This window comes from Tympanuchus pallidicinctus, unplaced genomic scaffold, assembly GCF_026119805.1.
Source record: "Tympanuchus pallidicinctus isolate F22 unplaced genomic scaffold, pur_lepc_1.0 scaffold1, whole genome shotgun sequence".
NCBI lineage: Eukaryota > Metazoa > Chordata > Aves > Galliformes > Phasianidae > Tympanuchus > Tympanuchus pallidicinctus.
Window position 1 is genome coordinate 31340909 of NW_026294618.1, and position 25945 is coordinate 31366853.

Below are 25945 nucleotides of genomic sequence, written 5' to 3' on the forward strand. Positions count from 1 at the left end.
AACTTGTTAATTCTGTTACATTGAAGCTTTCATTCCTGATTTATGTCCAGCCAGTTTCTATTCCATTATGCTCTATTAACCAATACTGTCTTTTTTCTGTTCCTGCCAGTTCCACAGTCTCAGCATACTACTAGGAGCTACCTATGTACTCTGTCTGACTTGCACATTATCACTGACAATGCAGACCTAGAATACAGACTGATCAGATCCTTTGCTGTTTCCATAAAAATATGAGGGCTAGACAAGGAAAAGCAAAATATGCTTTTGTTCACAGTTTCAAGAGAGATTCATAGGGGTATGACATAGGAACCCTGAGTACATGTTATGTTCATAGCATACAGTTTTTTTTGTTTGTTTGTTTGTTTTTTTTCCTGTGAAAAGTCATTACTATTTGAAATAATAACTTTTTAGAATGCAACTGAAGTTTTTCTTCAGTGTTTCCAGTTAGTATCCCTGAAGTGTTGGTGTTGTCCATTAGAATATGGGATAGCTGGTATAGAGAGGAGAAAGGTTTGAGAAGGAGAGACTCATCCCCCTCTCCTCCAAACAAACATGCAAAATGCAGGGAGGGGGATCCTTCTGGCATTAACAGACCAATTCCATGTTTTGAAGCATAAGCGAGACAGTGACATTTTCCTGAGCTGTTGTAATTGCAGATATGATCATTCATCTGTCTTTTTCTTAATCTGACATCCACTTTCCAATTTTTCAGTAAAAAGCTTGGTTAATGGGATATTGAAATAGGAACTTTTTTCAGTGAGAATCATTTTTTTATTTCCTGTGAGCAAGCTAGATAAGAGTAGAGAGCAGACAATAACACAAATCATTTTGCTGGTAATCCAGTATTATGTCGAAGCAGTGACACTATGATAATTTGGATATTTCTGTGACTCTACAATCTGTTATTTCATTTAGTGACATTGCTGTAATATTGTATGTCTATGAGAGAAGTAGTCTATATTTCAGACACCATGCACATGAACCTCATTTAATTTACAGTTGTGTGAATCTGAGATGACTACAGTTACCTTGCTATAGCTAGTATCATGAAAGAGTTAGGAAATGTCAGTGCTTGAGTGCATGCTCCTTATACACTTTGCATACAGAGAAGTAAAATTAAGATACTTTGGAAAGACTGTAAAAACTGAACCTTTTTTTTCCTCAGAAGGTACCGTGTGGCCTTTTGACAGCACAATTCTAGTTCTCTCCACTGCTAGAGTGTAGATAGACATTATAATTTTACATTGAACATCCCTCTCTACCATTTGTCAAATGAGTTTTACTGGAGTCCTTGTGTACAGTAATGGAGGACAGAACAGTGGCTCCCTCCCCCTCCTCTAGCAGCTAAGAACCTACATAGATTCTTCTTCACTCATCTCCCTTTCTGCCCCTGGCCCTTCACAGCTTCCTGCCCAGGGCAAGCAAGTGTGGAATTAGAGGAACGAGTAAAAGAACTTATGGGCTGAGATAGAGACAGTGAGACAGTGTAATAGGTAAAGGAAAAGGGGGAGGATGGAGTAAAAAACCAGTGGTGCAAATGTGATCACTCACAACCTTGAAAAGAGAACCAATGCCAACCTAGTCTAAAAGTAATAGCTACTTTGTTTTATTGCTTGCTGGCATTCAGTATCTATTTGGGCAGTTTGGATCAGCTGTCCTAGCTGTGTATGCTCCCAACCTGTTGCCCACTCCCAGCCTACCCATGAGGGAGGTAAGAAGGGAGCACAATGAGAAATGGAAAAGGTTTTGCTGCTGTGCAAACACAGAGGAGCAGTAGCAAAACACTGATGTGTTATCAGGGCTGTTTCAGTCACAGACCCAAAACAAAGCACCATAGTATGAAGACAACTCTATGCCAGCCAGACCCAGTAAAATCTCTATTTCTTATTCTGTACTATTTGTAGTTCAATACATCGTCAACACCCTCCTTCCCCCTGGTATTTTTATATCTACTTAAGTATCATTCAGTTAGTCTATGGGCCATCCTCATCACGTGTCCGTTCAGTTCATTTTTCCATGACTTGGAATCCATCTGTTACAGTGGTCATCCAGGAGAGGGGTTGGCTTGGACTGCTGGGCATTAAAGCTAGCTCAGGTTTGTTCACTGGCACACTTACCCAGTCCTTTACAAGGCTCACGCACCTTGCCACCCAGGGATTGATTTTCTCGGGTCATGTTCCTGGACAGCATTTCCAACTGGCTACTTAATTTTATGTGAAGTCATCATCAGCTGCAGTGCATACAATAATACTTAGCAATTTGGTTACATAGGGGTATTCAAGAAACTGGAGGCCCATTGTGATATGGGTGGGAGCATCTGTCCTGGAGGAGCAGAAGATTTCATTCTTCCTTCTTTCATGAAATGGCTTTTGGACTAGAGGAGAAAGAGCTATTTGCCAATTGTCTCCACAAGATGGTTCCAGAGTACTGGGATGGTAGCAATGCAGGGACCACATACAAGATTAGGCTGGAGGCCAATTTTTTTATCGTAACTCTCCCAGGCAAAGCAAAATTAAGTGATAACACTGCAAAAGATGAAAGCAGCCATTAACAACCCTTCACATTTATACAGAAAGAAAAGGAGCAAGTAAGAGAACAAGAAACTTGACTGAGAACAGCATTGTGATCAGCAGCAGAAAGTAAGAGCCTGCCAAATAACAGCTAGGTAAAAAGTTTGTTCTAGCACGCTATTATCAAGTCTATTGATGTCCTGAATGCATCTTGAGTTCCTGTTCAGGTGCCAAAGCAGGCTGCTATGAGTTAACCTCTGTCAATACCAAGCAACAGTACACCTGCTTGCTCATCTCACACTCCAAGCAGGTCAGGGCAGAGAATAGGAAGGGCAAAAGTGAGAAGAACTTGTAGGTTAGGGGAGACAGCTTAGTAAGTGAAGGAAAGGTGAAAAAACACCAAATAATGCAAACGCAGTCACTCATCACATCCCAAAATCAGACCAATCTCCAGCAAGTCTCTGAACAATGGCTACCTTAGAAGACAGTTCTCCCTGTGTTTATTGCTGAGCATGTATTTATATGGTATGGTATACCCAATGGCCAGCTCAGGGAGTTGTCTCAGCTGTGTCCCTTCCCAACTACACTGCAGGAGGCAGTGGAGAGCAGAGTTAGAAACAAAGACTTTAATGCTGTGCAAGCGCTGCTGGACAACAGCCAGAACGTTGGTGCGTTATCAAGGCCAGACCCAAAGAAAACGAGAAATTAAAGACTGTAGTTCACTTTTTAAGTTTTCCTAACTCAATTATTTGCTTTCAAAGTTAAAGAAAAATTCAGTGCTCTATCTCTCATTCTATATTTCTCTAACAGCCAGATCAGTAAGTTTGCTCATGAGTTATTCAGATTCTTATGTAAAGAACTGCTGATAGCATAGACTGTGGCACTAACAATTCAGTATCCTGCAGGTTAAAAACACTGTTGAAAAAATGAATGGATAAATAATTACCCTGCTTACTATTATCTTTCTTGCACAAACACAGGAAAGTCCAGGCAAATGGAGAGGTCATTGCAGACTGGTACATTTGAGGCAAATTCACAGGGGGACTATAATATGATGTCAAGAACTGAAATGCCTTAATTTTGGGCATGTGGCTTCTGGAGTGAAGTTTGTAGACGCTGAGCAGGGCTTTAGCTTCTTCACCTGATTGGTGAGGAGCTGCACCTACACAAATCCAACCAGGATCAGCAGTAGCCAGAACACTGGGCATGGGGAGTTCTTAATGTTGCAAGCAAGAAATACTGAAAAAGTGGTGTCTGAATTTAGTCCTGTGTCTCACACCTCCTTCTTCTGTTCTATTATATCTCCACATTTGAATTTGCAGTCTTGTTAGTCTAGAAGTGAATCCTGGATCTGTTCCGGAGATTAGAAATCGCCCCTTTCCCTGTGAAGCTGCACTCTGATTTTAAGCTTGAAAAAGGTTCAAGTTAGTGCTTTGAAACAGTGATAGTTTTCTACACAGAAAATCTGCCACTGATGTGAAATTGTCTGAAATTTAGGCTAACCAAAATTAAAAGGAAATCTGTTTCCAGGTGGGAGTTGTAGGGAAAATATTTGCTCAGCAGACTGATTCTTCTTTCTCTTCTTCTTTCTTTTTTTTTTTTTCCCCTCTTGGAAGCTGTCCAGATGGTTTAGTGTATTAGGGTAAGCACTGATACACTGTCCAGTGGGCACAGCAGTAGAGACAGAGATATTTGATATTTATTGTCCTTCCCTGAAATGCAATATGTGACTATCAACGCCGTCAAAACAGTGAAGGCCTATAGACAAAGAAATAAAATAGGTCAATGAAAGGGGGTCAGTGTTCTCAAGAAACTATTCAGTGCACAGTCAAATACTGCTGCAGTGATTTCTGTGTACTGTTAAATTTCTGTCTTTTTTATTTTTTAAGATGCTTTTTTTTTTTTTTTTTTTTTTTTTTTTTAATGTGTAAAATGACAAGCTGGTAACTACTCTCTAATAAGGAGAAAAGAGAGAGAATTTAAGAAATCTGACTAGAGATCATTCCAGAGTTTCTGCTCTGGCCTGCCATTGTGGATCTTGTTGTGCAGAGCTTGAAAGCTGTTTCTTTGGACCCTGAAGCAAAGTGGCATAATGCCCTTCCAGCATGACTGTTGTATGGTCTTCAGCTCCGGAGCCAGGGCAGTTGTGAGGCTAATGTGGTATCCAGCAAGGCTGCATACAGGTCCTTGCACCCTCACATGGATCTTGTCCAACTCAACAACTTGGTGGTCCAGTTTAGCCTTCAGAAGAGTGATAATCTCACTAGATAAAAGTTCAAGTGAACTGCTCAGGTATTGTATAATGTCTGTTTAGATTAATGATTAATGCTGCTGAAATTTTCTTTACTGTAGCGGAGAGAGTAAATTTCCGAGCACTGCAGTTTTAGCCTGAATTTTCTGCTTTCTGAACATTATGTATAGCTGTTTCAAGGTAAAGTAGCAGGCATGTTCCTGTAAATTATCCCACCATTTAAAGGTAATAGCTGTCAAAGACTGGATACATTTTGGAGATATCTTAGTCTGTTTTCAGATACTATTTCCTAGGTAGAGTAATACAGAGTGTTTATGTAGTTTGAAGGAATTAAAGATGACCAGTATAAAACTAGAACTGTTACTGTAGTATAGCAAAGAATACTGTTGTTTTTTTTTAAATTACATTGATGTTCTACAGACATAGGTCACTAGCAGTTTTGTTTGTGATCTTAGCTCTCCTTTTGCCATACTTTTTTGGAGAAAAGGGATTTATTCTTTAGTGGGTCAGGACGACTTTGACTACTGACTTCTGTAAAAGACCCGGGCTTCTAAAATATGCTAAGGATGAGAAAACTCATTAAGTGGCAGTAATACACCGAGAGTGCATAGTATAGTGCAGGATGTGGATGTAGCAGTGTACTGGAGCAATACCTACAGAAGGCCATGGCGGTGGTCAGGGAACAAGAAGATGGAAACAAGTAATACACTACACCATTGTACCACTTGTAATCATGCTAATATAATTAAATTTTAAAAAACACTTTGAAGATGCAGCAGTTGTAGTTGATTTATAAGCAAACATTACATCAATTCACTGCAGTACCATTACAATTTTTGTGGCTTTCTTCTTTCTTTAATACCTTGCCATTTCTGTTCTTCCAAAGACCAAAGAAAACAAAGAAAAGGCTGAAAGATGTTTCTGACAGTCTCATTCCCAAAAGAAACAAATGGAAGAGGGGAATCCATTATTTTTCCTTCAGTGCTCTAAGATGTCACCTGGTCTCAGTAAAAATAAAATGTTCTAAGAGGAAAATCAACTAATGTAGTTGGCATGTCCATTGTAAAGTTATAGGTGCCTTGAAACATGATCAACATGAAATATGTGCATGCAGAGTTTTTGTGTAGGATGGTTAATTTATATCTTTTAGCCGTGGTTTCTTGTGAGAGGGTGACTACCACAGTTCACTCCCTGGTGTTTCAGCCCCTCCTTCCTTTCAAACTTCTGTCATTGTCAGATTGGATAACATTGAAATTATCGAAACAGCTTAACAACATGATAAATCATAGAATCATTAAGGTTGGAAAAGACCTCTAAGGTCATTTGGTCTGACTGTTCACCTTCCACCAATACTGCCTACTGAACCATGATACACAGCTGGATCATGTTCAGCTAAGTGTAGACCAACACCCTCAGGTCCTTAATCTCTTCACAGTCTTTCAGCCATTCTACCCCAAGCCTGTAGTGTTGCCTGAGCTTGTTGTGGCCAAAGTGCACCTCTTGTGACTGGTTGCCAGCTGTATTTAACTCCATTCATCACCAGTCTCTGGGCCCAGAACTCCAGCTAGTGAGTCTCCAGCAGAGCCTACTTGTCCACGAGCAGCCAGCTTCTCCAGTAGAATACCATGAGTGACAGAGTCAAAGGCTTGGCTGAAGTTTAGGTAGACTACATTGAAGACCTTTTCCTCATCCACCAGTTGGATCACTTGATCATAGAAGAGGTGAGGCTAGTCAGCAGGACTTGCCTTTCATGAACCTGTGCTGGCCAGGTCCAATCACTCAGCTTCCTGCACATGATAATCTCACTCAAGATTATCTGTAAAGGTGCTGAAAAAAATTGCTAGAAGGTGCACAACAGTGACATACCTGTTATCATCCATATTTCTTGGATGTACACTCAAATATTTCCTGCCCAGGTGGGCATTCTACCACTTTGATATCTTAATTTTGAGAAGCCCTTCTGCGCTTGGACTCCCTGTGCAGAGGTGAGGGACGTTAGCTCCTGGATATGTGATGACTGTGTATCCTTTAGTGATTGTTGAATGAATGGCAAACATAATAACAGCCTGATTTTAGCATGTAACTGTCCAAATAGTAGAGCTGTAGCTGATATGGGCCTCCTTTTTATAAAAGCCTTTGTTTTTGGAAGCTACAACTGGAGAGATTACAGAAATAAGTATTTAGCCCATGGGAGAGGACTAACAAATTGCTTTGTAGAATCAGTTATATAAGCTCTTTGAAAACCCTGTCCAGAGATCTTATCATGAAGTTAGCTAATGGAAAACTAATGTTTAGACTGCCCTGTGTTGTGCAGGAAAGATTTTCTTAGTTTTGTGTATTTATATAATACTGAGAATACACGTGCACATATGTTCATTCTCCAAGGAGAGCTGTGCTGAGTAAGGCTTTCCATTGTAATCCTAATCAGATCAGTGAATGAATGTCATCTGTCCCCGAGAACTGAGCTGCCCTTTTTAGGAAGGATGCTAACAGCTTGTTCTCAATGGCTCACAGTATTCACTTGGTCAGTAGCAGAGTGCTTGTTCAATGTGTTTAAATTATGAATTGCCCATTATTTCTTGAAGAGTACCTTGCCTCTTTTATAAGAATAGAAAGGTCATGATCACGTATATATATATATGTTTTAATAAAAAAGGTTGCTAAAGAGAAACAAGTTAAAAAAGCATGGCAATAGAGGTCTCTTTATATGCTGTCCAATTAACAATTACATTTTTAAAAATCTGCATCAAAAAGCAGTGCAGGCTACTGGGCAGGCTGCTTGTTTTTCTACTTCTCTGTGTGGTGAACACCTGATAAACAGTAAGAATCTGTTTGAAATGTTTAACAAGTTCCCTCTTTTTCTTCTTGCAAATTAAAAGCTAATGTGAAAAAAAACCAACTTGCTCTTTTAAAAATGCTTACTGGAAACATTTCTCTCTGTGCACACTGTCTTTGAAACTGCAGTAGGTAAAAAGTTTCTATTCTCAGTTGCATTAATGTATAGACAGTGTCTGCATAATTGCTGACTGGTAGACAAAATTTGCTTTGTGCTAATGTTCTACTTTGGCCCAATGCCATCACTCTTTTGTTATTACCCTTGAAGGACAATTATTTACGCTGATCTACAGCATCATCAGTTTTTACTTCGATGTGCAGCCAATATTTTCTAGCAGCAATTGTAGTGTTATTTAAACAAGTCTCAGTTTACCTGCTTAACAAATGGTCAGCCACATTATTTATGGCAGTGTCTGTAATCACAACATTCAAATGATCTGATCTCATAACGATAGGAATACAGCACGCATTAAGAGTCTGCATTATAGTCAAGATGCAGCTGCTCCTGTAGCCAGGTTGAGCTTTGTGAGCAACTTGGTGGTTGCTGCTGAGTAAAGAAAAGCTAGCCTGGAAGTGGAACTTCTAAAGAGCAGAGATTTCCCAGGGGCCAGCAGCTTTCCTACCAGGATAAGCTGGCATAAAACCCACATAAATGCCAGGAAGCTGTAAGGCATTTGTGTTGTAATAAGCCATCAAATCCCAATTACCAGAATGCTTGTCTACCAGGTCAAAGAATAAGCAGCTCTTGCTTCACTGTAGCATTTGGGCAGTGAATGTGAATTACCGCCTGGGGCAACTTTGCTTCTGAAGACCTTTTCAGACACAGTCTGTCTCTATCCTGGTTGGAGTCACACAACAGGAGCAGGGAAAGCAAAAATGAGCTGTATGCTACTGTCGTGAAAGGCCAGCAAGGTCTTGCATTGCTCTGAAGGTGAGCACTTGAAACTTAAGTGTTGTTAGCTTTGTTTATTTTCAACAAAGCGAGAGCTCATTATGTCAGCTAATCTGTTCTCCAGTAGCTCCTCCTGCATCTTTACTGCCCTGGTGGTAAAACAGAGGCTGTATCCTGGTCAGACTGCTTGGTGATCAAGCTGCTGCCACCTTTACAGATGAGAAGCCAAGTCTGAAGCAGTCATGTGGCTGGTATCCTGTTAAGCATTTTCTGTCTTGAAATATCCTTTTACCAACCCCATTTGTTGTCCCATTGCTTTTCCATCCCCTCAAACCATCCAGAGATATTTTTTTTATCCTGTCTAGCACTCCTTATTCTATGTAACCTTTCAAACCCTCATCTTCATGATTTATCACTCATATTTTTTTTGTCTTTTCAACTTTTCCAGAGGGATTGAGCATCTCTATCATTGATTATTCATGTCCACTGTCCCATTTATTTTATTAGCTACTAAATTTGCCATGGTATTATATGTTAATAAAGTGTAATTAGCAGCACTGGGAAGCACAAGGATATGTATAAGTAATACAGCCACATTTCTGTCTGTGCACATAGCTGCCTTTTGCACTGGGGCTGTGGGTGCCAGTTTGCCACATCTGTGCATTTTTTTTAGTTTATCAGCTGATTTCTGAGTGTCTCCAGGGCATGGGTGCACCAGGGTCAAGACAGCACTACTCTGCTGACTCCAGCAAAGCCTCTGTGCCTGTGGATTTGGCAGCAAGGACATGGTAGTGAAGCCCAGTGCAGAGCAGGGAGCCATTGCCTTGCCAAAAATAGTGGATGGTGGGTTACTTCATCTTTAGGAGTCCCATGGAGTGTTTTAAAGGGGAACCCCTTAGACTGCAAATGTGCTGTGCTCCTGCCTGACCTTAGCACCATTTTCCTTCCTCAGCCTCAGTCACTGTCTTTCTATTTGGCTCAAATATCCACAGACCTCCTTATAAAGGTCAGGTGAATGATGGGGTGTATTTAGAACATGTTATCTTTCATATATTACCAGGAAAGCCAGAGATACTCACTTTGAACTCTTGCCACACACAGGAGTACAGCAAAACTGATGAGTCCTTGTGACTATAGTACTTGAGATCACGTTTCTCAAAAATCTCTTAAGAAACTGCCTTACCGAAGTGATTTCTGTCAAATTTTATAGAGTTATTATGCATTTTTGTAATGTTTTTTCAAAGTATTTTGAGGTCATATATTTTCATTGCAGTCATTAATAAGAAAACTCCTGTTTGAAATTTTACTGCTGCTTTGAAAGTGTGGTGCTTTTTCTTCCTAACCCGCAGTAAAGCATGAAGGTGTCAAAAGCATTATAGTGAGTTTTGTAATGCAGATATTTCAAAGCATGGGAGAAATTTCTTCTAGCTGATCACCTTTAGGTTGTTCAATGTTTTGTTCATTTTAAAATGAATGAATGTGTTGGGTTCTGTGCTCTTGCAATCATATTCTTAGTTCATCTCATTAGTTAACCTTCAGGGTGTTTTTAGATAGTGAGTCCAGATCTGATAGTCAGCAAAAATGTGGGATAAACTTAGGCGTTCTTCTGGAAGTAAAAATTGATAATTAGCACTTGCAGAAAGCTTTTGATGATTGGTTTCTGGAGGTTAATGTTCATAGATACTGGTGCATGAGCCAGTCGCAAAGTCACTGTCAGAGCAAGGAACGCATCTCTAATCCTTATGATGCTATTTTCTGGCTGTCACTATTTCCACACCCTGTTTTTCTTTCACATTTCTTATGAAAACATGAAAAGAACATGGTCTTAAGTGGTGATGGATGTAAAGCTGATTGAGACATCAGGATTAGGAAAAAATATAGGACTTGAAAATGCTGATGCAAGATGAGGACTCAACTGAGCGGTCTTCTCTTGGACACTTCTGAGTCAAACAAGTCACTGGGGGCTCATAAAAACTGTTTGTGCTTTTGAAAGGAAAAAAAAAAACTCCTGGCAGGCTGTGAAAATGATGTTTGCCTTGAGCCATGCAGCTGCAGAAATGCTTGCTGTAGCTGCCTGCCTGCAGGTTGGTTGCTTACAGTCTTCAGGTTTAAAAAGAGTAACCTAAGCCAATTTAAACCTGCCTGAATGCCAAAAGGGTGCCCTTATTTTTCTCACTGTGGGTTGTACTCATCCACTGCTCCCCTACCTTTGTCTCCAGAGACAGATGACACATGTAAGGATAAACCCAGGGTGAAAACAAAAGACTAGTTCTCAGATCATACTGTCTTCACATGTGCTTGCTTATACAGCTCATGCTCCTCATGGCTTTTCATCTGCTTTAGCAGAGCCAGGCTGGATCCTTTTTAGATTTAGCAGCATCTGTGCAATTTTCTGGTTTTATTCTTAGAGGTCAAGGGCTTAATTGACTGTCTTTTGGCAGAGCTGCAGTATTTAGGTAAAAAAAATTAGGTATTTAATGATTACATTGCTCTTTTTTCATCCGTGGCATTGTTGGTTTTGCTTCCAGTAATGTTTCAGCTCATACCATGGCCTAGTTGTGAGATCTGTCAACTTTATCTGGATTTACTTTGTGCCTATTAAGTTTAGATATATGTTAAATCAGAAATTAGCATCAGCTCATCACCCTCAAGGATTTTTCATTAATGGAAAAATGTCTATTTCCTCTATTTAATTGTATGTTGTCAAAGTTAGGTAGAACAGGCTGTCCCTAAAAGTAGTAAGGAAGGAACTTACAACTGTCTCATATGTCTCCATATGTTAGCATTTTAAAATATAATGGTAATAGTTCTGTGCTCATAATGATAAGCAGCATCTGTCTGCAAGGTCTATTTTCCAATCCATGATGCTGATCAGTGCAGGAGATTGTAATTTCCTATGCTCCGGTGTGAATTTATTCCTTCAGGCATTTAACTCCCCTGGCAGTGAAAGCAAATAAACTTGGCATTTCTCATAGGGCCCAGTGAGTAGGTGGCATTCATTGGAAATTGTGTATCACACTTGGAGAAACATTTTTTTTTGCTTCCTACTTAGGAGCTGAGAAGGCAAAATGTAAACATGAGTGATGGTAGGCTAGGCTTTAGTAAACTTTGGTTGGAAGATAGAAGGTTCTTAATCTTACTATAATGATACACCATACAATACACCATTATGGCCTTCCAACGACAGCCAAATGAAAGATTTTTTCCTTTTCATCTAGAGCTTCTTTTGCTTAACTTACATGGTCTCCTGTGATTGTGGGTGGCTTGTGAGTTTACAGGTTCAGGAGAAAGCAAAGGTGGAAGGAAACAAGTGGGCAAAGCAGATAATGCTGGGCAAAAATTGAGGTTGAATTTCAGTGATAGCAGCACCTGTAACTATTACAATGAGAAATCAGTCTCAAAAACTGAAAAGATCAGAGGATAGGAGCAAAAGGTGCACTAACTTTTGAGGTCAGGAGCATTGTGAACCACTACCATGCAGATGGCAAGTATGTGGAGGTGCAAAGACTACCTGTACTATTCTGTACTGAAAGTGTACATGTGCACAGACAATATTTAAAGAGATACTCTTACTGGATACATTTAAGTTAAGTGTAACTACTGATTTTAGATATTTAGAAATAATTGCCACATAATGAGCATATAGCTGACATTTCCTGACACATACATGGTATTTTACTTGTCAGAAGTAGTTAAGTAGGGAAGTAATATTCCACTTTATAGCCATGTGTAGAAGGAAAGGAGTCCGAACTGGGTGCTTTTATTGTTTGTCAGTGGCCATAGAGGAAATCTTTACTAAACTGCTAAGAAAACCTGAAACTTCCTGGCTTCTTGCTATTTGCCAATTCACTGAATTGTGCTCTGTTGTTCACTATTTTCCTTAAAAACTGAAGTCTATCAGCTTTCTGATGATAGAAGAGCAGCAGTTGACCTATGCAATAACAGTAAAAGCAGTAGTAACACTTTGAGATCAGACACTGATTTTAAGCAGCTCAAACCTAAAACGAGCATAGTTATCACAGAATCACAGAATTCTGTTATGACAATGAAACTTTTTTTTTTTCCCAACCTTTCTATAAAATAAAATTCTTTATGGTAACATTTCATTTATAACCATGTGATGTGTCCAAATCTGAGGTAAAATTGCTGATTTCAAAGGATGAGAGTTGTAGTGAAGTCTCTTCCACCACAGAAGAAGTGAAGAGGTCAGCTGGAGGTTTCCACATTAGTTTTTTGTTTGCTGAAATGCATGTTGGAAACCTCATCGGAAGCTAGTTTGAATTTTTAGGCACCTAACTACTTAAAAATATATCTGCAGTGGATTTCTTGTTCATGCAAATCCGTGTTTATATTTCTCTACCAAGTAAAGTAGTGAAAGGTGTTTCAGTTAGAGAATATGTGCATTTTTTCATTTCCTTTGGAGTTGGTGATGTCATTACCTTTCAGAATAAGTTTGCACGGGAGAGAATGGGTAAGTATCAGTATTTTCCTGAGCTTTATTATGTATCATCCTTTGCTCTGATACATAGCGTGGGAAGATCAAGCAGGAAAACACGAACACAGATGTTGACTCATTTTTTTTATTTTTTATTTTTTTCTTCTAGGATTATGATTGCTTTTTTGAATCGAAGGAGAGCAACACTGTCTTCTCCTTTCTTGGACTGAAACCTAGTTTGGCACCTAAGGTCAGTGTAATATGGCAGACTTTTCGTGGAATACTTGAAATATTGAGACTGAACTTTCCTTAAACTGAATGAACTTTGCATCTAGATGCACAGCTACCATGGTAGCTATTCATGTTAATGAGGTAATTGAAATAGTCACAAAGAGAAGTAAAGCATTTAAAATAAAAAAAATCCACATAATGAAGTTTGAGAAGTATATTTTTGTGTCACATCATCAATGTAAATTGATAGCAACTGGCTTTTTAAACTGGACAGAGATAGTCTTGATCACTGGAATGTCTGGAACTTAAGTCACCATAATGTCATTGTGCTGGCTATATGGCCAACAAAGACAGCACTTATGATTATGCATTATTGTTTTTTAAAATGCTGACTAGATGGAGCAGCCAGGAGTTGCAGAAACTTTTTGGGTAATAATTAAAATGTAAAGAATACAAATTTGCAGAACAGAATACAAATCCAGTAAACATATTTCTGTTGAGGACAGTATAATATATGAGATTTTATTGCCACCTGGAAGCCTGAATAATACCTTCAAATGGCTGTATAGAGCACCTTTGAGCATTAGATTAGAAACATAGGAGAGGATTTTCTTCCCTTTGCTGCTGTAATACAGCTGTGGTTGGTAGTAGTGCTGCTTCAGGCCTGGATGGTAGCTCTTTCGTATATACAGAGTTACACATCTGTCAGGAGTCTATTTCTGGACTGCCTGGAGGAGAGGAGTAGGAGGGAACTTCATCAGGGAACCGCAAAAGCAGGTTATTTTGGCAGCATGCTTTGCTTTGGAGCTTGAATAGTCCTAGGAAAAAGATGTTCTACTGCAATCAGAAATAGCAGCTTGTATGCAATTATATTCCTGGGAAAGAGCCTGCTACAAACCTGGAGGATTGTCATTACAAGCTTGTCTAGAACACTCTATCAGTCCAGTGTTGTTTCAGAGGGATGTGTCCTTAGCTGTTTTGTGGACCAGGGGTAGGAACATCCTATTGTGAGAGTTACAGACACAGAAAATGAATATATATTCATAGCGTTAATAATCTTTTTTTCCCACTCTCTTTTCTTTTAAATAGGAGTCATAACCCCAGAAAACCTCTCTGAAGTATCAACAACTGCATCTTCTGGATGAATGACCTTGTTCTTTAGCACATGACAGCTTCACTTATGGATCACTGTGATAGAGCAAACGTATCCTTACTAGTAGTCTGCTTGCTATAAGATGGTGCTCTCCCACCAGTGTGGAGTTAATAAGATGAAATAGGATTAAGGCTGGGCTACGCATCTTCCTTTTAAAAAATACTCATTGATGGTAGCACTTCTATCTTTGCATTGCTTTTGCAACTAGCACTGATGTTCTAATAGACACATAGGTTTAAAGATAAGAAGTGGAAGTGCAGGGCTTCTGTCATTCATGAATAAATTCATACAGACAGGTTCCTTATGTTTTTAATTCTACCAATTACTGTTTCTGAAATTACCTCATCAGCACAGTTAAAATTCTGGTGGTTATTAGAATGATTGTGCTAACTACTATCCAGAAACAAAAAAACTGTTGATCTTAACATCTTAAGATCTCAGTTCAAGCCAATAACTGCTGTATTTTTATTCTACATTTATTTATTATTATGTTTATGCTAGATCATTTTTATTGTAAGAAACATGAGTTGCTAACCTTTGTCATGTAAACTTGATTTGCCTCATGATACCGGTCCTTTAAAACAATTGTTATCATGAACGGGGTGCCAAAGCAAAATATCTTGACATGGTTCCTTTTCCAAATGAGTGTGAAATGCATGTGAAATCATGTGATGAAACTGTACTGGTTAGTTCAAAAGAAGAGGTCTCATAGCTAAAGATTACATCGTTATCTGTTTACCAAGAAAGATTAAACACCCAAAATTGGACAGTTGGACTGTCTAAAAATGAAATTTTGCCAAAACTTTGCATTGACCTGTAATCAAACATATCTCCACCATTAGCCACATAAGAGTCAGAGAGATACTTTTGGAGAGAGCGTTCAGTCCCCTATATTGGTAAACACTCTGCCACTGCCCGTCAGCATACCTAACTCGCCAGGCTGTTGTCCTACCTATGTCCCCATGTATGGAATGGTGGAGGTGCCTCAAAGACAGTGAGAAAACTGAGCTTGTACTTTGCTGGACGAGGCCATGACAGTCAACTCAACTGAGGAACAGGAGCCAGGTGGAGATTGTTTCAGTAGAACTGTTAATGACAAACATAGCAGATGCAAGGCCCGTGACTTGCCAATAACCATTACAAAACGTGTTCTGGAAAGAAGTCAAATTGCATTCTGTGTTTTGAATCAAGTCTGGCTGTTAAAATAAGAGCTATGCTGTAAACTGTCTGATTCTTAAATGACTTCATAATGACTGGATAGTGCTACTCAAATGCACATCCTCACGTCCTTGCATAAATGAAGGACAACCAATCATGTGGGAAAGCCTTTTTACAATCACAGAATCTCTGAAGCCCAGCTTCTTCTAAAAGGTGTCAGAAATGAACCCTGTCTGTGTAACAAATCTCATGTTCTATAAAAGTCAATAAACATGCTGTCCTATATGAGTTAGTTGGAACGGACAACTAGCGATCATCTGGTCCAGCTTTCTATAAACCAGGACTCACACCAACACTAGCTCAGGTCAGATGTGGACTTGTCTAGCAGTGTTAAAAATGTCCAGAGATGGAGGTCTCATAACTGTCTATTTAAGCAGTGCTGCAGTAATCTCCTACCATCCAGCCTGTTCTCCCAGATAGTAACTTGCAGCTATCTTTTCCAGCTCTCACAGGAGGAGTTTGGCACCACCTTTTTGTGACCCAAGATAGTAGCAGGATACCATTAGATCACCTCTTAGTCTTCTTGCTAGACTAAACAAATGCAGCTTTGTTAAACTCTCTTCATAGACTCTGTGTTTCAGGTCCCTGACTGCTTTGGTTTGGTGGAGGGCTACTCTCTCCAGTTTCTTCTACTGGAGAAAAAGTGGATAAAATGTTTCAGAAGTAGCACTCATCAGTACCAAGTAGTGCATTGCTGGCCTATGCCCAACCTGATTTTCACCAAATCCCGCAGTCACCACCTCGAGGTGGTGACTTTTTTTCTTTTGTTCTTTTCAAACTTCAGGAGGTTCCTGTTAGCCCAGTCATCATGGCTATTGAAATCCCCCTGGACTGAAGCTCTGCCAGCTGCTTTCAGCCACTCAAGTTCTATGTTGTTCGCAGTTTTACTGAGGGTACATACTAGATATTTCTCCAAGTCCCTGCCAAAGATGCTGAATGATAGAACATTAGCCTCTCAGATTTTGGACAAGAGCCTACTCAAGACTATAGAGGTATGATTTGAGAAATGTTCGTGACTACCAGTTTCTGGAGTAAAGAACTGGTTACCTTCCTTTCGGTGTTGTCTCAGCTACAAGCTGCTTACATCTCTGTGACTTTTCCCTTTAGTACAAAGACAAGAAAGCTTTATAAAAGGAGATGTTAAGCTTTAAAATGATATCCATCCATAAATCTTTGGACCCTCTTTGGTCCCTCTTTAGACCCTGGGGTATCTCTTCAGCTCAGCTAGGGGAGCTAGATGGAGCAAGAGCACGCATGGATTTCGTGTCCATGGTGGTATTTACCAGACAAAGTCTTGGTTAGAGCATCTTCTCTAGAGGACCCCTTAATGGGGGTTGATAGCATTCATATGTATGTATGTGTGTATACAAGTATATATATATATATTTTTAGGATTTATGTTGTGTGTAGTAAGTTATTATTTCACTCTTGTCACCAATCCCATATTTTCATGAGACTTGACCTTTAATATAATATAAGAAGGGAATGTGACACGAGATAGAGCTGTACATTAACAAGTTCTATGTAATTTTTTTTTTTTAAGTTTAAGATTCTTTAACTTAGAAAAAGAATACAGATATAAATTGAGATAATTACACAGTTAATTACAGAGAAGCCATCCTGGATTTATCATGTACTTGATATATTGTAAACTTAGAAAACTGCCTGAAGTCCCACTTTTGAAAAATCGACACAAGTGAGTAAATCCACTTGAATAATCCCAGGGGAAATCCCTGGCTGCCTGTTGCAAAAGGCAAAATCTCACTGAATTCTCCAGGGATGAAATTAGTTTTACAGAATTCTTCTTGAACACTACTAACTATAGAATAGAAATCTCCAGCTCAATGGAGAGCAAGTTCTGTCACAGCCAAAAGGTGAAAGTAGCTTATTTCAGAGCATTCCTGTGGGTGTAATCAGTTGTATGGTGGGCAACACTAGCTCCGAAGATATCCTGCTTGTTTGCATGGATTGGTGGTGTAAGTCCCTTGGAATGTTTGCTTTTGAATTACAAGAGGCTAGCTAAAAGCCAGAAAGTATATATGTTGCTTGAATGTGAATTTTGTCTGTTGTGCAACAGCCTTATTTTTGTAATTAAAGCGAGTTCTAGTTTGTTATACAAGATGATCTGGAATTTTTTAAACCAGTTTTGTAATAATGAGATGTAACTATTGGATAATGGAAAAGTTCTGTGGAAATGAGCCGTTTATTGAAAGAAATAGAAAATTCCTAATTTTGTTTAAAATATTTTGCATATAAAGGTGATCCCAATTTTTAGCTAATATTTGTAATTACCCTACTTTTTAAAGGAGAGAGTAGTGTGAGCTAAACTTTATACCTAGCTGAAGTTGTTGTGTGGGCCTATGTGCGTGCACACGTTCACTGTATCAGTGGCTTTATAGAGATGTTTTTGCTTGTGCCACACACTGCTGGATAGTGCCTTGCCAGAGAGGGGGCTGTTACTGTAGGGTCTTCTCAGATGTGCTCAGCTTTCAATTCACAAATGGGTAGTTTCTATTATCTCTATTTTTTTAAATAAATCACTATGTTGATTTTGTGGCCTGAGTCAAGAGACACGTGCATTGGCTGTTTAGAATCAAACCTTCCAAGGAAGTGGATGTGGAATAAAGCCCCTAAATCTATCTCTATGCTTTAAAGTAACTCTCTTATGGAAGCATTGAGCAGCCCAAGTGTTATCACTAAAATGGAAAGAGGCTGCCAGCTCTCTGTGAGTGTCTTTTTTGTCCCTCCCAGTTCCTCCACCCCAGTCAGGCCTTTCATTTAGGGAGTCCAGTTCTTGTTGGAATCCCATGATAGCAAAGTGGGAGCCTGAGATTTTAGGCAGTGACTTGAGAACTACCTTCACAGGAGCACAAGACGGGGATCTTCACCAGGTGATGCCAAATCCTATCAGTTTTAAGCAACTTCCCCACTGGTTTCTCTGGAGCTTGGTGTGCGCAGTGCAGGGAAGTGTAAGCACGAGCTGCTTGCCTCTTCACCCTGGGGAAATTGGGAGGGGAAATGGAGAGCTGCTTCTTGAGGGCATTCCTTCAGCCAGGGCAGATCCACCTCATTCCTTTCATCCTGTTCTTTGCCTCATCCTCATATGCTTCATCCCATCCTGCGCAGACCTGTGTGCAAAGCTCCTGCTCCCCACCGCTTGTAACACTGCAAGAGCAGAGCTGGTGCTCGCCTCGACGCGGCCTCGCTGTTCTGTGGCTCGGTGCGGGAGGGAACATGTTGCATCCTAGACTGTGTACACGTGGAGTTTGAAATTGTGTATTAAAACTGTGCTCGTCTAATAAAAAAATGTAATTCGGAAAAGACGTTTGGACCGTGTTGTGTGTGCCAATGAAAACCACGGCGAAACGCTGTTCTTTGTCCTTGCTGCGGCTCCCTCTGGTGACAGCCCGGTGCTGTGGCTTGGGATAATTGATAGGCACTATGGAAACGAGGGGTGGCTTGGGCCAGCAGCTCTACTGGGAGTGCATGCAGTCCTCTCTATGCCACAGTGCCGGCAAGAGATAGGGCTGAAGGCTTGTTTTCTTTTTGCTGCTCTTAATTTGTGTGCTAATGAGAAGAGGAGAGAAGAATGTACTTTGTGAAGAGGCAGAGGTGAATGATGTACTGATTTTGGCTGTAGGAACTAATATAGCTCATTTACTTTTAAGTATGATATGAGCAGCATACTAATATGTTCATATATACAATTTTTATCATTTAATTATACACTTTCTAATTAAAATTACATCTGAAGAGGATATAACTTTATGATGGAATCATAAGATCTTTTGAATTGGAAGGGACCCCTAAAGGTCATCTAGTCCATCTCCTCTGCAATTAACGGGGACACCTACAGCTAGATCAGGTTGCTCAGAGTCCCATCCAACCTGACCTTGGCTGTCTCCAGGGATTCCTCATCCACCACCTCTCTGGGCAACCTATGCTGATGCCTCACCACCTTCATGATAGAAGACTTCTTCCTTATATCCAATCTAAATCTTCCCACCTATAAGTCTGAAACCGTTTCCCCCCTGTCCTATCAGTACTTTCTGCCTCAGCTTCCTTTTTGAATATACCCCCAGTGCCCTCTCTTTACCCAATGCAAGTCTCTCTGCTTGGATGGGCATTGCAGAGAATGCACAGCTCTTTCTGTGTGGGGGGGAAACCCAGACTCACACAGCCTGAGATGTGAAACAAGTCTGGCAGAACCAACCTGCTGGTGTGCACTTGTCATGAAGAGATTTAAAGAGCGGTGGTGGCAGCACGAGAAGCCTTCAGAGTTATTTTTGGCACCCAGATGGCACAGCAAATCTGCTCGGGGAGCCAGTGCAGGCACTGGAGGCTGCTTGGAAGTGATGGGACTTTCCCAGTGACTTATCCCTGGTTCCTTGCTATGCTGAAGGCTCTTAGGTGCCCCTTGGGGTCTACTGTCTCCAGTGCTGTGACCAATTGGTATGGGCTGGACATTATAATCATAGAATCATAGAATCACATAGAGATTAAATGGAGGTGGAGGAGGCTGAGGTGGTGCCAGGGCCTCTGGGCAGTGGCAGTGTCTCATCCTGCAGTGGGCTGCTGGCACCTCTGGTACCTGGGGGAAATTAGATCCCTGGGATGAGGAGTTCTTCTTTGTACAACAGTAGCACTACAAAGCACTTCTCAGCGGGTGCTTTAATTATTGCAGCAAGCAGAATTCATAATTGAGAGATGAAACAAAGACAGAGACGGTGTTGGTATTTGCTTTCAGTATTTGGCAGAAGCCTTGTCACTTAGCAGTTTCTCATTTTAGCACTGCCTGAGCTAATGCTCCAGTTTAGCAATTTTCCAGGGCATGTTGTGTGGGCAGATGAAAGAGCTGCACTTGCTAAATACATGAATTAAACATTCTCTTGACACACTTTAACCTTTGATTAATTCAAGGTGTCAGAAGAATCGATAGACAGGGATGTGTTCCTTGAACTTACACCACCTGCAGGGCTAAAACGAAGATCTTGGGAAGACCTGAAATATGCAGCAGTCTTTTAAAAACCCCTTCTGCTCTCCCCAGGCATGTACCAAACCTGTGACTCTCGCAGCAGCTAAGTGCTGTCAGCTGAGGCTGAGGAGCTCAGCCCCTTCCCACTCCTTGGCCATCTCTCCTTCATTTCCTGTCCGCCTGCCCGTCAGGCCAAAATCACCACATTTTCTTTTCTTGCTCTTGCTGTATTTGCTCTAACATCTCTTGTCATGTCTGAATCTCATAAGTGGGCTTACAGCATGTTTATTGGTCTGTTGTCTGTCTTTTCCTTGTTTCGCTCTCAGTCCTGGCTTCAAACGGCCTCTGTGTGGTGTTCAGGCCCTTTTGCCACCCTGCATGCCCATCTCCCCACCTGGTGTCACCAGCGGGGAGGTGATGAAGCAGGTGAGATGCTGTGGGATATCTGGTAGGCAGAAATCAGACCAAACAGTGGCTACTTCAGTTTTTTTTCCCCCAACTTATGAACTGGTGAGGATTTACTTTTCAGTAGTAACTTTTCAGATTCTGCTTTGCCATTAAGAACTGCTCAACGCTTCATCATCCTCTCACAAGTGAGCAGTCACCCACAGAAAAACCAGTTTGGTGCTCAGATTGCCTTTAAGCATCTCACCTAAAACGCTGATGTTACAATTTCTGGCCTGTGAGACACCAGCACTGCTACTTCTTCCAGAGATCTGCAGCAGGCTCAGTGTCCTCTCCTAGGCAAGGATTTAAAGTCTGAGGCTATCCAAACCAACTTTGCACCAGTGGACATTTTCTAATTGTATCCTTTAGGACCCCAAAGCCTAAGGGCTTCATCTGACTGGCTGATGGACATTGAACTCCAGGAGAGTGTGCGTGCGCTTGCTTGGCACCACAGTGTCAGCAGGTGGCTGCAGGGCAAGCTGAAGAGGTAACTCTGTCTCAGGCAGCAGCCAGGAATGCTGTGAGATCCTGTCATCACTCCTTTGTTTGGCATATTTTACACTTGCCTATAAAATGTCTGTAACAGTTAAGAGAATATATTGCTGAAGCCTCTGTTAATGGAAGCTAAGTGAGCTTTTCAAATGAAAGAAAATAAGTAGGGAGGCTCCTGGGAAATTAATTTTAATTTTAGAGATGTGTTTTCACAGTAGGCTCCTCATCACAGCACACCTAAGATGAAGACAAAAGTTTTTATAGTCAGGCCACCTCTTCATGTCTTTATCCTACATTTTGCAGATGTGGGAAACAATACAAGAGTTGAAAGCAGCACTTCATACAATTTACAGAAAGCTTTGGTGTCTCATTTTAACTCTTTGCAGCTCTTTGGAGTGGAAGGGCTGGTTTTGCACCAGGAGATGATTGGTAGCCTTGCCAAGACAAGGAGACACATCTCTATTCAGGGTGGGGGAACACGAGCACAGCAGCTCTTCAGATCATGCCAAGTTGCACCCACTGGGGGCAGTCCACTGGAGTCAATGGATTATCTCACGCCTTTCTTTTTTCTAGCATTCAAGAACAAGGTGTCCTCATAAGAGAGTGTGAGTAGAATAGCAAAAGGTGAGTAAACCATTTTGCATAAAGCTAATAAAATTTTTAGAGCAATTATTTGAACTCCTGACAGAGCTCTTCACTGCCAAAAAAGAGCATGTGTGAGAGGCCTCTCCTTGCAACAGCACACAGATGTGGGGAACACCCTGAGAATCTCAGTGTGGCTGTTGTCAGACAGCAGTTTAGGCTGAGATTAGTGTTTCTGTTAGATGCATCAGGCTAAAATTCTATAGTTTGACACAGATTCAAACCATTATAATAGCACAATTTTCAAATATTTAAATATTTGCCACTTCCCTTCAACATTAATGGTGCAATCAAGATCATAGCAGATCATAGCAGTGAAGTTCCCAAAATTTGATTCCTAAAGCAGAACCTAAAACATACGTAATGAACACTTCCCTCTGCAGAGAGCTGAATCCTTATGTGACTTGCTTCCAACAAAGAACTAACCTGACTTCACATACCAAAGAAGAGCAGAACATCCTTGAAATATTCTTGATGGAAAGATAGGAGAACCAGAGAAAAGAACAATGCCATCATTCCTTAAACAGTTGTTTTTAATAGTGTTTAATGGACAGCAAGCAGCATCTGCTGCTGACTCTGTGTGGTTCAACTAAAAGAGGCCACAACCCTCTGGAGTTTACAAATGCTTTGTAGGAACTGAAACAGTCTAGCTGACATCTGCTTTTACAGCAGATTTCCCATAGCATCCAGCCATTCCAATTTGTTCAAAATCAAATGACATCAGACACATCTGCCTTAAAAGTGGAAGCAAATCTTCCTGAGCAGCAGCCATAGCTGCATGATCTTTAGTTAATTTTCAAAGCAGTGGGACCATCCTTTCAAAATGACCTTTAATTAGTCTCCCTTTACTAACTACCTCTATAAATACTGCCATTGTCTGTGTCTTGTTACCACAGTGAATTAGTGAGCTAGAAGCAATACAGAATGACCTTCTTTTGCATGAGATTGCTGGGGACTGAGCTGCCTCTCCACAGTGCATCGGTGGCAACAGGAAGGAGCAGGAGAGGCAAGCAGAAGTAACACCAACACTAAAAAAAATCTGACCTGGGCAGAGCTGGAATTTCACCTGGTGGGAAGGAAGAACAAGCATATAGAACAAGAGTTCCTTCCCAGTGACCAACTCCCTTCATTAAATGTTTTAAAAATGATGATACATAGTAATAAAGTTTCTCCCTAAGAGCAATCAAAGTTCTTCCCGCCCGTTCCTGGGAAATTCTTTTTTTTCTCAGTTTAGCTTTGCTTCCAAGGAAGCCCAATTTCACCTACATTTCTCTCTACTCTCTCATTGGCTATCCTGGTAACAATCTAATATTTTCAGCTTCACATACTGCTGGTCTCAAATTTGCTGTCAGTGGCACACCCCTCTGAGAAGGTCATTGCTGATCTGCAGGGATGAAGGAGGGCACCCAAGGCTTTTCTCCTACTGAAATTGCTATAATAAATTATTTACAGCCTCAAAAAAAAAAATAACTGCAAATAGAATATACCTTTCTCAGATATTATAAAGGGAAATTGTATTGCTCCCATCAGATGGCAAGTAATACGGAAAAATGTTTCACTTTTTACTACTTCCTTTGGTCAAACTCAGTCAAGATGATGCATCTGCAGAATTGGGAGGGTATCCCACTCACATATGCAAGGCAACAATTTGTGATGGAGAAGCTAAGGAGGAGCAGGATGTGCTGTGAGCACAAGAAGAATGGAGAACATAGTACTGGATGATATCTGACAATTGGCTAGTTTGCATACGAAGAAAAAACATGCTTGAATTTAACTGGAACCAAGCAGAGGCATCGAGGCCAAAGTAGCATGCTATTTCTCAGAAAGCATACAATACAAGCAATGCGAAACCAGATGGGGGAATTTAGAAGCTTTTCTGAGGAGTAAAGACTTACAAGAGCAGCCTAGGAAACCAAATCTTTAATGCCATATAATGCTGAAATTGCATAGGTAATAGTATAAGAAGTACTGGATTTTAAAATAGTATAGCAAAATAAGGGTAAAATATTTGCATTTTAGGAGGCTGAGTGGAGAAAGGGAACTAAAGGTTATAAGAACACACTAAGAGAGCTGGAGCTATTCATCCTGGAGAAGAGAAGGCACCGGGGAGACCTGCAAGCAGCCTTTCAGTATCTTAAAGGGGGCTTAAGAAAGAAGGGGACAGACTCTTCAGCAGGGTCTGACATGATAGGACAAAGGGAAATGGTTTCAAATTAAAGAGGGGAGATTTAAACTGAATATTAGGGAAAATTATTTTTACAGTAAATGTGGTGAGGCACTGGGACAGGCTGACCAGAGAGGTGGTGGATGCTCCATCCTTGGATACAGTCAAGGTCAGGCTGAGCAGAGCTCTGAACAACCTGATCTAGCTGTAAGTGTCCCTGTTCATTGCAGGGCATTTGGGCTAGATGGCATTTAAATGTCTCTTCCAACTCAAATGATTCTATGGTTCTAAATCAGTTATAGAACAAAAGGCAGGAAAGTTCATGGTGGGAATGTGGACACATACATGAAGAACTGATGCTGATGGGCACATTCAATGCCTTTTGGGGCACTGGAGGAGAATGCTGACTGAGCTGCTGGACTCTCCATCAGGTATGTTTGAGAGACTTGTGTGGGAGACCAGAGAAGGGAGTGGAACTGTGCAGCAGTGTGATGTGAAAGGCAGAGCAGGGATTCAGCGGTCATTGTGTTTAATGAGCAAGTATGAAAGTGATTAAACTGTAATTCAAAAATTACCACTGTACCACTGTGAAGAATGATAGAAGTGTGAATCAGTGAAAGTGCTCTGCTCTTATTTAATTAGTTGATTGATCAGGTAATTGGTTTATTAGATTATTAGTACTGTGATGGTTAGTCAATAAGTGTTACAGTCTGTCAAAAACCTCTCTCCCAAACCTGCAAAATAGCTGGGAGAGCTGGCCCTTGAGGCAGTGGTAAGCCAGCCAACCCAGTGTTTGTAAAGCATCCCTGCAAAAAAACATACCAGTTAGCAATAGGGACAAGCTATCTATTTCTTTATTTCAAAGCAGAAACAGTTATGCACCAGCAGGGTGAAGGCAGTCAGTTTCAATCAGATGAGAGGGGAGTACAAAGTTTAAACAAAGCTGAGAACAAGGAGCCCAGAGCTACTGAGGGGAAGCAGGTGAGTCTGGACAAGCTGGAGTGGAAGTGGCTGAGGTATTATCTGCCACAGAGTAACAGCTTCCCACTGGAGCTTTCAGTCTCACAGATAGGTAAATAAAATTGTAGGCAGTCACTGCAGAATCATAATGCTATCACCCATTCTAAAAAGAAAAAAAAATCTGAAAAAAAATCTCTTATTAAAAAAAAAAGAAGAGTTTCAAAGATCCTTCTTGTTGCTGAAAAAGCCATCTTGTCATTTAACACAGTCTTCTTAATGCATAGACAGTTAAAGTGAAATGTTTGTTGACAGACACATAGTTATTTTGGGTTTTTCTCTTTACCATGAATGATGGTGAAACACAAATGCATTTAGAAAGCGTCAAAGTAGAATCCATTATTTATGAGCTGGCTGGTAAACAAATAACAAGGCATGTTCCTTGTTTACCAGCTGTTCTGGCAGATAACAGTTCGACACTCAACATCATCTGATCAACAGCACAAATGTCTCTGTAGTTTTGCACATCAACATGGATCTGGGAGTGCAAAATGCTGCAAGGCTCTCATTGGGTTAAGCAATCAGAAACTCTCCAAGCTTGCCCATAATCTGCTTACTGAGTAAGCTGGTCTGGAATCAGGCAGAAGAGTTCCTGCTGACCTTGCCAAGAGGGTCATTTCAGTCCACACACAACTTTAGGAGAGTCTGTGCAAATGTGGCAAGCTGGCCCTGCTCAGAACGGC

The 25945-nt window shown here is 40.6% G+C and overlaps 1 protein-coding gene across 1 annotated transcript in view; it reads left to right on the forward strand.

Moving 5' to 3' along the window:
* Nucleotides 1–18846, forward strand: part of SH3BGRL2 (SH3 domain binding glutamate rich protein like 2) — a 42055-nt gene extending 23209 nt beyond the window's left edge. Inside the window, exons 4-5 of the mRNA XM_052692449.1 lie at nucleotides 13093–13173; nucleotides 14244–18846. Of these exons, the coding sequence (XP_052548409.1) occupies nucleotides 13093–13173; nucleotides 14244–14252 (90 nt within the window). The 3' untranslated portion in view covers nucleotides 14253–18846. The remainder of the gene's footprint in view (nucleotides 1–13092; nucleotides 13174–14243) is intronic.
* The last annotated feature ends 7099 nt before the right edge of the window (nucleotides 18847–25945 follow it).